Source organism: Myxocyprinus asiaticus, chromosome 4 (genome assembly GCF_019703515.2).
Source record: "Myxocyprinus asiaticus isolate MX2 ecotype Aquarium Trade chromosome 4, UBuf_Myxa_2, whole genome shotgun sequence".
In the NCBI taxonomy this organism is placed as follows: Eukaryota; Metazoa; Chordata; class Actinopteri; order Cypriniformes; family Catostomidae; genus Myxocyprinus; species Myxocyprinus asiaticus.
The window spans coordinates 34,955,785-34,970,362 of record NC_059347.1 but is presented as its reverse complement, the minus strand read 5'-3'; the positions used below and the strand labels follow the sequence as shown (position 1 = coordinate 34,970,362).

The 14,578-nt window shown below is 37.5% G+C and overlaps 1 protein-coding gene across 1 annotated transcript; it reads right to left on the bottom strand.

Annotated features, from left to right (window-relative positions):
• Positions 1-3,519: 3,519 nt before the first annotated feature.
• Positions 3,520-13,833, bottom strand: LOC127439974 (pentatricopeptide repeat-containing protein 2, mitochondrial-like). Its single transcript, XM_051696300.1, has 10 exons — positions 13,695-13,833; positions 13,288-13,380; positions 12,400-12,529; positions 12,016-12,133; positions 11,530-11,608; positions 11,252-11,343; positions 11,029-11,142; positions 10,699-10,773; positions 10,510-10,623; positions 3,520-10,271 (listed from the first exon to the last, which is right to left on the bottom strand). Exons 1-10 carry the CDS (start codon positions 13,804-13,806, stop codon positions 10,047-10,049), a joined length of 1,152 nt encoding a protein of 383 aa, XP_051552260.1. The 5' UTR covers positions 13,807-13,833; the 3' UTR covers positions 3,520-10,046.
• Between the last annotated feature and the right edge of the window lie 745 nt (positions 13,834-14,578).

The following is a 14,578-nucleotide window of genomic DNA, read 5'->3' as shown; positions in this document are numbered from 1 at the left end:
AAGACCCTATAGTGGGCGTTCCTACTGCTGTCGCTCAAACGTTATTGGTGGACTGCACTTCTTGCCAGGTCTTTTGAAAATATGATCACAGATGAGGCATTTTGCTAGTAAAACTACAATTTCATTCTAATTTGATATGGAATCAGTTTTTCTTTTTGTCCCTAAAAATGAACATTCTGCTGGGGAGAGTGTTTTTAAATGAACTGCAGCAGTGCATATTGCATCATATCAATAATAAGATGAACAAACTATCAGTGTACGAATCAAACTCGCTCAGACTCCCGACAGTTTCTTTTCCACGCATAATTTTTTTAAATTACATCCATGTATGTGGTTATATGGACAGGGTTGCCACTCGTCCCGTAAAATACGGTGGGGGTAGCTCAGCGAGTATTGACACTGACTAGCACCCCTGGAGTCACAAGTTCAAATCCAGGGTGTGCTGAGTGACTCCAGCCAGGTCTCCTAAGCAACCAAATTGGCCTGGTTGCAAGGGAGGGTAGTCACATGGGGTAACCTCACTGTGGTTGCAATTAGTTGTTCTCACTCTCAATGGGGTGCGTGGTAAGTTGTGTGTGGATTGTGGAGGGTAGCATGAGCATACACATGCTGGGATTCTCCAATGTGTCATGCACAATGAGCCATGTGATAAGATGTGCAGATTGATGGTCTCAGAAGCAGAGTCAACTGAGACTTGTCCTCCGCCACCTGGACTGAGGTAAGTAACCATGCTACCATGAAGACCTGCTAAGGTAGTGGGAATTGGGCATTCCAAATTGGGAGAAAAGGGGATACACAAATAATGCATATTAACTCAATGCATTTATTGCTAAAACTGTGGAGGATGTGGTTAGGGGCTGTGATCCCCCCCCCCCATTTAAGTGTCCCTTACTTTAAAAGTTAAAAAGTGAGATTTGGCTACCACCCCTGGATTTCGCAAGTTTGAATCCCAGTGCGTGCTGAGTGACTCCAGCCAGGTCTCCTCAGCAACCAAATTGGCCCGGTTGCTAGGGAGGGTAGAGTCACATGGGGTAACCTCCTCATGGTCGCGATAATGTGGTTCGTACTCGGTGGGGCGCGTGGTGAGTTGAGCGTGTTTGCTGCGGTGGATGCTGTGAAGCCTCCACACGCACTATGTCTCCGTGGCAACGCGCTCAACAAGCCACGTGATAAGATGCTTGGGTTGACGATCTCAGAGTGGAGGCAACTGGGATTCGTCCTCCGCCACCCGGACTGAGGCGAATCACTACACGACCACGAGGACTTAAAAGCACACTGGGAATTGGGCATTCCAAATTGGGTAAAAAAAATTGAAATTAAAATAAAAAATGGAAACCCTATACATGGATATAATAAATATACTCAAGGTTTGACAGTATCTCTGCATTGTTGACCCAAGCACTAAACAAAGGAAAGGCGAGATCAAGCAGTTCATCCTCATTGTCAACATGAAGCTCAGACTGGTCTCCTTTCTGTAACAACAAAAGACACAGTCTGGTCTTGTTTCGAAGGCTGCATGCTAGGTAGGACGCGTCCTTTGAAGGGTGCAGTATACCGAGTGTCCTCCTTTAAACAAGCCTCTTTAAACGAGACGGCCTTCATAGGACAAACGGAAACGGAACGTAACATGGTTGCTATGACAGCACGCCACTCTTTAACAAACGCCAGCGCTTTGAGTGAGAAGGGAACAAAGTCCCTCTGGAAGGGAATGTATGAGGCACATTTTAGGAGAGTTATAATGATGTAAAGAGAAAAGAAAATAGATTTTACAGGTGTACTTTTTGTCTAATAGTTTATTTTAATTATATATTAATATAATTATACATATTATATACTCTGCACCCATCTACTGAGGTATTTCAACTTGGGAATTAACATTCCTTGTAGGCGGTTATTTCCCAAAATGTTCACGGAAGTTCATGTAAAGGCTAACGAGGATTGACACTTTTAACCTACTTTATATGCTGTTGTTCCTGTGAGGATCATAGATGCTGGAAATTAGTTTTATATGGGGACGTTGGAAAAGGTAATAATTAATAATTAATAATTCCCGTGCGAATTGGTCATGCCAGTAATTATGACGGATTACACGTTGCATGTTTTTTCTCAAGCATTTTATGCTGTCCAGTGTTTATTTAGCCATGTATATATATATATATATATATATATATATATATATATATATATATATATATATATATATATATATATATATATATATATTTCAGAACATACTGTATTTTGCATAGGGACAAATATTATGTGTACGGATTGTCCTTATTGTTTATTCAAGGATGTAGCCTAATACAGGATTTCAGGCTCGCTAATATCACCAGTTCTGTTATATTTTGCCAGATATTCCAATCAGTTTCTTCTTATAATCCCAGATGCAGTATATGATCATGTTTAAAATGTACTGCATAATAATGCACTGCAATAAATATTCTGATAGGTCAGTTATGTGGCGACAGTGTGATTTCTGCAGACATCGCTTAAGTCCCATCATGCAAATCGACGGTAAATTTACAGACATCTGCAGTAATAACATCGACATACTGTAAGTCCGGTAAATGTATCCCGTCCGAATAGGGCTTTCCTTCCCCTTAAAGGTCCCCTTTACTGTATATCCCTTAAAATCACCATGATAACAATAGTTTTTCCACAAAATGCCATATTTACTATGCTATTATTTATCATTTGTCACATCCTCTTACCCCACGTAAAATATATATAAGGTCTCTTATCTTTACTCCCCCTGCTGGTGACTTTTGAAAGTGTTGATGAGAAGAGTTATGTAAATTAAAAATATTTATTTATTTATTTATTTATTTATTTTCGTTTTTCTTCTCTTCAGTTTTAGTTTTGAGAAGGGAGAATGAGAAACAAAAAACAGAAAAAGGCTAGAATTCGACTTTTTAAAAAATGAATCAATCTTTCTTGTGCAGAAAAATGAAAAAGAAAACACTTATCTGTAGTTATCTGTTTTTGATTTCAAAACGGAAATGGAATGAACGGAAGATACAAGGATTATGTTCGGCAGGGTCAGAAGTCTACTTTTCCATTAAGGGGCAATATTTGCCCCCTGGTTTTGATTTTCAGGGGCTTTTTATACTCTTAATGGGCAATGTTTTCTACCCTAATAAAAGATGGCGTTGTCTTCCTATTATGTCAAATGCTTTCAATTTAATCAATTAAGAAAAATTCTCAATATGAATAACTCGACTGATAAATTATTATCTCTAACACATTAATTCAATCACCATCAATTTGTACTTTATAAAATAACATGTATAAGTAAGTATGCCTAAATATAGGAATACGTTTTTCACTAATTTGTAATTTTTTTGTCCCCATATTCTGAATTTCTGGGGCATTTCATGAGGCACTTTCAGTCAGGGCCGGCCCGTCCTACAGGTGATACAGGCCGCCGCCTAGGACCCCGACATGCCTGAGGGGCCCCGCGAACACATGCAAAGTAAATGAACAAGTCATCAAATTAAGGTACATTGATTAATTTTATTTTGAAATTTTCCGTAGTCCAATGGTTTCTATCGCACAGTCACTGAGAGTGCAACACACGTGGACTTGATCATTTAACATACAAATCACAATGATGGTGAAAACTAAAAACAACATATTAAGTATAAAATGAGCTCTAAATAATCACAAAAATACAAACTACTGAAAGTTACAAAACTAAAATAACAGCAGTGTATATAAAATGGTCAAGAAGTAAAGCTAAGCAGTACACCCTAATCAGCAAAATGTATTCATAACGCAAAGCATTGCTGGGAACTGGAGCGTGGCTTCTTATAACAGTATTATTAGACACAGATTGCACGCAGACCTTGCTAAATAATGTGCATGCCTGACAGAAATGCAGGAAATACGTTATGAAAAATATTGCTTTGTGGCTATTTGAGTCTTTGAGGGTTACTTTGTGTAAATGATAGCAAATACAGCGCTTGCCAAATCATTTGGTCTTTTCTCGTTTTCTCAAGAATAATCTGTGGAAGGAATTAAAACACTGCTGATATAAAGATGCAAAAAACTCGCATAGAGTGAACATATGAGCAATTAGTCTCAAAAATAACCAAACTATCAGCAAAGATGTCTGCTCTCTAAGAGGTGTGTTTATTCTTTAATTTTGTTTATAAATATACATTTTGAGGTGTTGTGTTTATAGGCCCTATTTAAAATATGTAATTTAATTTATACATAATTAACTCCCCACCCCCATTGCTGTAGTTACCTTATTTTCCCTAATGTATTAACTTTTGCACACATTCTGGCAACTTTTTGTTTTCATTGATTTTGTTGCTCTAAATAAACATTTACACATTTATGCGGGTAGTTGAAATTGAATTTCAGGCATTGTCCGCAGTGTCCTATACTATTAAAACTATCTAAAATGATTTTAAACTGCATTTTCTTATTTTGAGTTACTTTAATTGGTAACACTTTTGGTTGTATTTGTTAACATTAGTTAACTACATTAGTTAACTTGAACTAACAATAAACAATACTTAATAATCATGGTTAATGTTCATTTCTACATATATTTTAACATGAAAAATAGCATGAGTTAACACAAAGTGAACTAACATGAACAAACAATAAACAATTTTATTTTTATAAATTGACATTAGACAAGATTAATAAATGCTGGAAAATTGTATTATACATTCTTAAAGGTGCACTCGGTAATTTTTTCCTCATTAAAAAAGTTTAACTCCTAAAGACATGAATTGTAATTTTGCAATATATGTAGGAAATTATGAGCACTCATATTAAAATGAAGACTCCAGTCCAGTCATATCAGTAACCTTATAAAAGCTGTTTTATTCTACATGGAGAGGGTCCGCACATGGGAGCTGCCATGTTAGAATCACATGACCAGCCGAATACTACTCGCTTAATCTCAGTAACCATCCTGTTATTTGACACTTTCACTCACTGATTAAAGTAATCATGGCTGAATGGGAATACTACATTTCTACAATGGCATCTGAAACTGAAAACTATTGATTTTAAATTATGCTGCATCCACACCACTAGGTGTCAGTGTAAGTCCAAGATGACACAAAGACAAAAGATACTGAGTGCACCTTTAATGATACCTATGCAAACCTTATTGTAAAATGTTATCCAGTAATTATCATACTTGCAGTTTACATGACCTCATATTAACTGAGACACGAATTTATTTGTACTTCTAGAAAAAAGTTGAAAGGCGATCAAAATAAAATCACAGCACCTAAAATACACATATTCCCTTATGCATGCATGTAAATTTTAACCTAACATCTTCATGTTGGGGAAAAAAGCTATCGGACACGTTATTGTCATCTACCGAGCTATACAGTATAGTGCTTTTTAAAAAAAAATGCTTTCTATTAAAAGAATCTGCTCATCACTTTTGCAGTGGTTCTATGGATGTTTTAAATTTATGACAATTGTCACACCGGGAGGCCCGTTTTCATGATTTTGCCTAGAGCCCCACAAACCTAAAGGCCGGCCCTGCTGTCAGTGGTCTAAGCCACCCCTAATTTCTGACCCTGATGTTGGGCATGCATTTTCATCCACTCAGATGATCTATTGTCTACTTTACTTCCCATGAAAAGTCGCCTAATTTCAACCCATAATTCCTGCCTGAAAGTGGAAACTTGGTAGAAATATCTTTGGCAATTTTTGTTAAACTGAATACATTTCACTCTGTTTATGTGGGTAATGGTGGTCATCCCAGATGACAGCATCTTATTTTCTTAACACTGTTCCAAGTAAAAATGATTTGAGGGTTCCCACTCCTCCAGAATGACTTTGTATGTGGTCATGTAAAAATTATAGGACAATGATTGCAAGGATACTGCATTGGGCATCCCAGGACTTTTCTCCATTTTTTGTCTTGCTAGATTTTGCTTTACTTGTGTTGGGTTAGGCAATGGCGTAGATTTGGTTTGAACATTGAGAGGGACAAAATGTGGGTCCGGTGGGGGGAGGGGCGGTGTGGGAGGGGGACGTAATGTTTCATTACAACATATTACACAATGCATAATAACAGTTCAAATTAATGCACAGATAAATAAAAAAGTATATTCAATGTAGGGATGCCGCGGTGTGAGTTTTTGACGTTAGATTACCGTCTGAGAAAAAAAAGAAAAAAAATCGCGGTTAACTGCTTTTACAATTATGCTCATTTTCTTATTATGCAACAGCACTGATGCAAAAAAATGCACATCATATTACAATTGTCCAAACGTCTAAGTGGACGTATTTCTGGGGGATATATGGACGCTAAGGGAAGCCCTATAATAAGAAAACTGATAAATACACACACACACGTAATAAGAGACGCTCCAATCTAGGGCACAACACAGCTTATGCACATCTCAAACTCAGTGATGTGCTTAAGTGTAAACAGAGTGCTTCAAAAGTGCGTAACTGTAAGATTATTGTGGGTGCGCAACATGTAGGCTAGCCTAGTTCACGGCATTAAACAGTTTTTTCTTCTGCATCAGTTTATTATAGTAATCCGTTGTCTGCCAGGCAAACCTAACATAAAGAATCAGCAACAGACTCTAAATACTGTCCACAACACCTTACAAATAGGCTAAACCTTTGGACTATGCATAATAACGGGAACATTGCTTACAACAGTTGATTTAAAGTCCTATAATGACTAAAATTGACATTTAATATTGAATGCTGTGAATTTGTACAGAAACAATGCTTTAAACAATGAGGACGATTTAAGACGCAACTTTTCAGTTTACTCACTGATAGCTACAGGCAAATGCACCATGCGCTCTCAGCAGGCTTAAACATTAAAAAAGTGGCATATTTAATTCATCACTTTAAAATCACCACAGCTAAAAATATTAAAGAGGACCATCTTGTGCCATTTGTAGAATGTGTGTCTTTCTATGACTTCTGTCTGCTTGTTTTACATCCGTCGTCTTCAGTCAGTCATTTAAATGCTGCCAAACAGCTCCTTTAAGTCGCTTTTTTGATGGATATTAATCTGGAAGATCGAATTCCTCAGTTATATTTTGGAATTCTTGTGTTTAAGCTTCAGTTTCACATGAACTGAAAGTTCAACTTCAGTTGCTGGACACCTGATTAAAGCACCATGGCCATCCTCCGTAACCATAGCAACAGCTCCAGTACCCACATAGAGTTTTCCCATTTAGGCTTACAAAATCTTACGAAAAACTTTTATATTTTATATTTATACATTATATATAATATTCTTTGCCACGTGTAAATAAAGCATTTCACGGTTTTTAACCGTATGATTCTAAATTCTTATGGTTAAATTAACCATGATATTTTTAATCGCAGTTAATAGTAAAACTGTATAATCGCGTCATCCCTAATTCAGTGCATACTCTTAAATATTTATAAACTGGCTAGGTGTTATTTGGAGCTTGTTTTTAGCATTGTGAACAATGTCACACAATGTAGTACAAACAACCATGAATGTCAGGCTACAAAAATGCCAGTTTATGAGAAACTTACAATGCAAAACTCACCTCTTCTAACGTCTTTCAAAGAAGTAATTTTAGTTAAATATTTCCCTTTTTAGATTTAGATTTTAGAAAAGGCAATCACACTCACACATCATTTTGATGTTGCACTTAAATTTAATGTATCGTAAAAACGTTTAAACGCTGATTTTGTACTAACATAATACGGTAGAAAAGAACATGTTTTTAAATACACTATATTGCCAAAAGTATTCGCTCACCCATCCAAATAATTGAATTCAGGTGTTCCAATCACTTCCATGGTCACAGGCGTATAAAATGAAGCACCTAGGCATGCAGACTGCTTCTACAAACATTTGTGAAAGAATGGGCCGCTCTCAGGAGCTCAGTGAATTCCAGCGTGGTACTGTGATAGGATGCCACCTGTGCAACAAGTCCAGTCGTGAAATTTCCTCGCTACTAAATATTCCACAGTCAACTGTCAGTGGTATTATAACAAAGTGGAAGCGATTGGGAATGACAGCAACTCAACCACGAAGTGGTAGGCCACGTAAAATGATAGAGCGGGGTCAGCGGATGCTGAGGCGCGTAGTGCGCAGAGGTCGCCAACTTTCTGCAGAGTCAATCGCTACAGACCTCCAAAGTTCATGTGGCCTTCAGATTAGCTCAAGAACAATGCGTAGAGAGCTTCATGGAATGGGTTTCCATGGCCGAGCAGCTGCATCCAAGCCATACATCACCAAGTGCAATGCAAAGCGTCGGATGCAGTGGTGTAAAGCACGCCGCCACTGGACTCTAGAGCAGTGGAGACACGTTCTCTGGAGTGACGAATCACGCTTCTCCATCTGGCAATCTGATGGATGAGTCTGGGTTTGGCGGTTGCCAGGAGAACGGTACTTGTCTGACTGCATTGTGCCAACTGTGAAGTTTGGTGGAGGGGGGATTATGGTGTGGGGTTGTTTTTCAGGATCTGGGCTTGGCCCCTTAGTTCCAGTGAAAGGAACTCTGAATGCTTCAGCATACCAAGAGATTTTGGACAATTCCATGCTCCCAACTTTGTGGGAACAGTTTGGGGATGGCCCCTTCCTGTTCCAACATGACTGCGCACCAGTGCACAAAGCAAGGTCCATAAAGACATGGATGAGCGAGTTTGGTGTGGAAGAACTTGACTGGCCTGCACAGAGTCCTGACCTCAACCCGATAGAGCACCTTTGGGATGAATTAGAGCGAAGACTGCAAGCCAGGCCTTCTCGTCCAACATCAGTGTCTGACCTCACAAATGCGCTTCTGGAAGAATGGTCAAAAATTCCCATAAACGCACTCCTAAACCTTGTGGAAAGCCTTCCCAGAAGAGTCGAAGCTGTTATAGCTGCAAAGGGTGGGCTGACGTCATATTAAACCCTATGGATTAAGAATGGGATGTCACTTAAGTTCATATGCGTCTAAAGGCAGATGAGCGAATACTTTTGGCAATATAGTGTATCACTTGCATGAGTAAGACCTTACCCTGGCCACATACAAAAAATAAACATGTTAAAGGAATAGTTCACCCAAAAATGAAAGTTCTCTCATCATTTACATACCCTTGTGCCATCCCAGATGGATGCAACTTACTTTCTTCTGCAGAACTCAAATGAAGATTTTTAGAAGAATATCTCAGCTCTTTTGGTCCATACAATGCAAGTGAATGGGTGCCCAAATTTTGATCCATAAGACTCCAGTGGTTAAATCAATATCTTCAGAAGCGATATGACAGGTGTGGGTGAGAAACAGATCACTTTTACATTCTTCTTCTTGTGTCTGTTTCTCACCCACACCTGTCATATCACTTCTGAAAAAAATTAAACACTGGAGTCCTATGGATTTCTTTTATGCTGCATTTATGTGCTTTTTGGAGCATAAACATTTTGGCACCCATTCACTTGCATTGTATGGCCCGACAGAGCTGAAATATTCTTCTAAAAATCATAATTTGTGTTCTGCAGAAGAAAGAAAGTCATACATATCTGGGATATCATGAGGGTGAGTAAATGATGAAAGAATTTTCATTTTTGGGTCAAATATCCCTTTAAGCACCCAATTATCTTCTAGCAGAACTGCTTTGATTTCATGTTTTGTTTAGAAAAGACATGCATGATTCTTACAATGACACTGATTATCAGTGTTTTTTTAATATTTTGAAGTATATTGCTCATAAGCAGGGTTATGACAACTAAATATCCTCTGGGAAATTAAGAGGGTTCACAGCTCTATTCAGCAAACCTCCTTTATATTTCACAAAAAAAACAAAAACAAAAATAAAAAATAATAATATTTCATAAGAGTTTACAGCATCCCAAATAACAATAAAAAAAAAATAAAAAAAACAAAACATAACTTTCTGATTTTAAGTCTTTAAATTACTTCAAAAGTTGAAGGTAACAGTAGGTTGTCTTGATATAAAAGGAGGTAGATGAAACCAAAGCCTGAGCTTGGATGTGCCGTCTTCAGAGTGTGCTGATCAAGGACCTTCACTCATAATAGTGCACACTAAAGCTGAGAGTCTTGTTCAGTCAGTGTTCACTCTGACAGTAGTGTGGACTGCAAAGGTCTACGAGTCCTTTGACTGGTCATTCTTTCCTGTTCCATTACTCCCAAAGGCCTCCTTTTCCCTGAGGGGGTGTGACACAGGAAATCATCCAGGGTCTGCCCTGTGATCTGGCCAGCCTCCTCTAACCGCCTCACCACCTGCTCCACCTTCTTCTCCCACAGTCCATTAGTACTCTTCTTCTTCAATACATTAACCTGTGAGACCAGAAGCAGGTAGAAGAAGGCCCAAAAGGAAAGACAGAGCGAGTGGGAGAGGAAAGGTATGAAAACATGCTTTGTGACCTGTTTTTTATTTTATTATTCTTTTATTTTTTTTTTACTTTTAATGATTTTGATACTAGAGGTAAATTAATGTGTTTTTAAATTGAGGACCTGGTGTGCTATCAGTATTATGTGCTTGTTTTTAGATCTAATAATAAAGTTGAGGTCTCACCACTTCCTGGGAGAACTCAGGTTTTTTCACAAGTACTGGAGTCTTTGACACTAAAGCTGTTGTGAGGGCAGAGACTGCATCTTTCATGGACCCTGTCATAGCCAATATGAGCACCTAGAAACAGTTGTTACACATTAAAAGCTCGATTTAAAGCATTAATTCAGATATAAAACAAAAAATTCAACTTACTCTTAAGTTCTGGCAAAGTCGACTGTCTGTGCTCATGATCTGAGAGTAGATTGTCTGGGCTCTCTCCACATCATTCTAAAACGTCAGTGAAATTGATCAGATTGTGAGATGTATTGTTCATCTTTCAAACACTGTGATTTAATGACAATTTCACAACACTTAAATGCCATTTGTCTACTAAAATCAGCTGTTACAAGGCATAACCCCCATCAGGACTAATTAAAATGATGTAGCATATATATATATATATATATATATGAGTGTCAAATATAAACCTTACTTAAATCCTATAATTTGAAACAGGATTGTGAGGGATCTCAATCAGCTTACGTGTTTAAGAGCAAGGGCAGCTGCAAAGCAATAGGCATGCCGAGGGATGAGGCTGCCCTTTGTATGACCTTCTTCCAACAGGGCCAAACAGATATGATATGACTTTGAAGTGTTCTGCCAATCCCAAGACACAGGGATACATATATTTGCATCTAATTCTTTGGTTTTAATATATTTTCTTCAATACAACACTTTGACATGCTTATATATGACTTGCCCTTACCAGTTTATAGCAAGTGGCAAAGGCTAGTATGAAGGTGTCTTTGTTGAATGGCACTCCTTGTTTCTTCATCTCTCCAACCACCTCTAGACCACCTGTAAGAACATGGTCTCTCACAGATTATTAAAATAAGAGACATTTCAGTTCTTTATCTCAATGACAATGCAACACATTTAAGCCAATGGGAAAGGCAACAGAAACAAACTGGGAACAGTATAACTCTCCGACTGACCCATAATTTACATTGCTGCTTTAGAATAGAGATAAACTGAAAAACTTACTTTCGTAGCATCCTTTAATGAAAAGCATGTCCATGGCGATATTAAATGATGTGGAGTCTGAAAAGAATCCTTTCAGAGCCTATGCAAGGGAAGGATGGAAAAGCAAATGTCAGAGTTATGCATAGCTGTTAGTACAATCTAAACCAGTGGCTCTCAACCATGGGAACTGCCAGATGAATAAAAAGTAAACTAAATATAATATATATAAACAAATTTAAAATTCTAAAACCAGCTAAAATATGGCCTATACCATATCAACAGATATTTCCTGAAACTTTTATAATAATGAAATTAATTATGTTTAAGAATTTTTTTTCTATTTTCACTCCTAGTCTCTGGGGGCATGGCGGACTTTAAATATTGTCTTGGACAATGGAGGGCCTTGGAGTCAAAAAGGTTGAGAACAGCTGATTTAAACAGTACATTCTGTATTGTTCATCTAGAAACAACAATGGATATGTACATTGTGAGTTCATGGGCATGTACCGGATCTGTAATAGTTGTGGCTGCCAGCTCCTCTAAACCCAGCTCATAGCATAACCTCATAAAAAGAGGGCCAAACCTGAATTCACCAAACGCCATGTTACGATTCTCTTTATGGTACCTGCCATAGACACAGAGATATACAGGGAACAGTGCTATCAAAAAAATTCAAATGCATCCCTTGCATAATCTCCAATTAAAGTGGTTTAAGAAATAGAAAAATATTGAGTAGTCTTGCTTAATTTCTTTATTATGATTTATGAACAAATAAGCACTCAAAATGCATCAAATTCCAATAGCATTGCTTTTTAGGTAAAATTATATCTCAGTACTCAAAAGATGTTCATAGCCCTATATGAGGAATAATGGATTTAGTCACATTTTTACCTGTAAATAGCATTTCTAGCCGTGATAACATCTTCAGCAGACTGGCATAAATGCAGAAGAAGTTTCAATTCGTCCTTCAAGATTAGCTCGTTTTTCTCAATTTTCTGATTTACGGTATCAAAATAATAACCTGTAAAAACAGGTGACATTCAGGGCAGGGCAAGAGAAAATGACATTTTCAGTTCTGATTGTTAAAGGAATAGTTCACCGAAAAAATGATAATTCATTTAAATCGTTTACTCACTTTAATGCATACTCAAATTTGTATGACTTTCCTCTGCTGAACACAATCAAAGATATTTTGATGGAGATAGGTGAGTTAGAGGACGAGGATGGAGAGGTGTTTTTGTCCATACAATGCAAGTCAATGGGGTCCAACACTTTAAAGCTCCAAAAAGGACATAAATGCAATCCATACAGTTTGGGTGGTTTAATCCATGTCTTCAGAAGTGATACAATCAGTTTTGGGTGAGAAACCGATCAAAATGTAAAATATAAATTTTGACATCTGCAGTCTCTTTGGCGAGATGTATGGATTGTATGGGTTACCTTTATGCTGCCATTATGTCCATTTTGGAGCCTGAAAGTGTTGGACCACATTGACTTGTATTATGTGGATATAAACACATCATATATCTGTCAAAACAACTTTATTAGTGTTTCACAGAAGGAAGAAAGTCATGCGAGTTTGAGATGACATAAGGGTCAGTAAAATGAAATAATAATAATAATAATAATAATAATAATAATAATAATAAAATAAAATAAAAAATGAAATGAATGAGAATTATCATTTTGGGGTGGACTATTTCTTTAAGGTACTGGGAATCACAGTCCAGAGAGTGCTCAGGGTACTAAGGTATTAAAATCATGCCAAACAATGCCTGCCCTTTGATCCTGACACTTGGTGTGCAACAGCGAGTTTTCTCTGCTGGAAATCCTGGAGCTTCACCACATCTTCAGACAAGAGATGGCGTTTTGCTGAAAAGAGTGACACGTTTGTAAACATTTTCTTCTTTCATCAAATGACAGAACTGTCAGCGGGAATTTAACACCGGCAAGACTATTTTAACATTTTGTTTACTTAAAGTACCACAGCCAAGAGAAATAGTAATTGTGCCAATATACAACTGTGCATTTGTGTAAATGACAACTCTGAATAAAAACATTTCCGAGATCAAACTAGTCTCCCAAATGACATTGGCCTTGGACTCTATTAGGGCCACTTGCTATTGTATGTTTAGTTAAAGTAAGACAAAACAAAGAAAGCATTCGCACGCAGCAATAGCAAATACCTCCATCTCGACATTTGAGACAGTGTGACTGTAGGGCGCCTCGAAGCACTGCTGCTCTTGATGCATCGGTCAGTATAATGCGAGCACAGCCGCTCAGTCCTCTCAGCGCCATGTCTGAATTCACTAACACACACACAGTGTGTTTCACTGTGTACTATTTCTGAGGACAACAAATGCGGATGAATATTTTAGCTGTTTGAATTCAGTAGATGTATTATTTTAAAAATAAATATTCTTAGTTTCAAAGCACATTAAGGAAAAACATAGAGTTTTGGTGATACAGATAAATAAAAGCCTGTTAATAAACCCTACACCCCCGTTAAGGGAAATTGGAATATTCCAACATGGCGTTCTCCTGTTGACAGAATGCCTGTTATTATTCTTAATACAATCAACCAGTTGCTTTTTCAGAAAATAATGTGATTGTGGGGGGAAAACGTTTTATTTTTTTATTTTATTTATTTCGTTTTTTGGTTGTTGCTTTCTCTGTGTTGATGATCTCAATGCACAGTGTATTTACCCCGTTTAAAGACAATGCGCGCATCTCAAACAGCAGGTGGCGCTACTGATTAGAGACTAAACATGTATACGTTATTATATATTTTGAAATAAGGGATGTTAATGACTGACATATTAGTAATAGCCGGTGACCTGTCTCAAGAAGTTGTCTTTACAAGAATTGAATCATATTGGAGATGTTTCAATAGTTGTTTTAATAGGAGAACTGTTCGTTGGAGGATGTACCATTTTTCCTGCCAGAGATAATAGTGGAAAAATTAATAAAATGGCGCTTTGAGATTTCCTAGATGCACTTTAGAATCATGATATATACCATGATCAGTGGAAACATGTAGATGCTTCACGCTGCACCCCTAATCCCCCAA

What these genes read in the sequence shown, in the direction of transcription:
- LOC127439974 (XM_051696300.1), bottom strand. Translation starts at nt 13,806, where the DNA reads ATGGCGCTGAGAGGACTGAGCGGCTGTGCTCGCATTATACTGACCGAT. An exon ending in TCTCAAATGTCGAGATGGAG is followed by an intron (nt 13,381 to 13,694) that starts GTATTTGCTATT and finishes CACTCTTTTCAG; the next exon opens with CAAAACGCCATCTCTTGTCT. An exon ending in CTGAGTTCTCCCAGGAAGTG is followed by an intron (nt 10,272 to 10,509) that starts GTGAGACCTCAA and finishes CTGGTCTCACAG; the next exon opens with GTTAATGTATTGAAGAAGAA.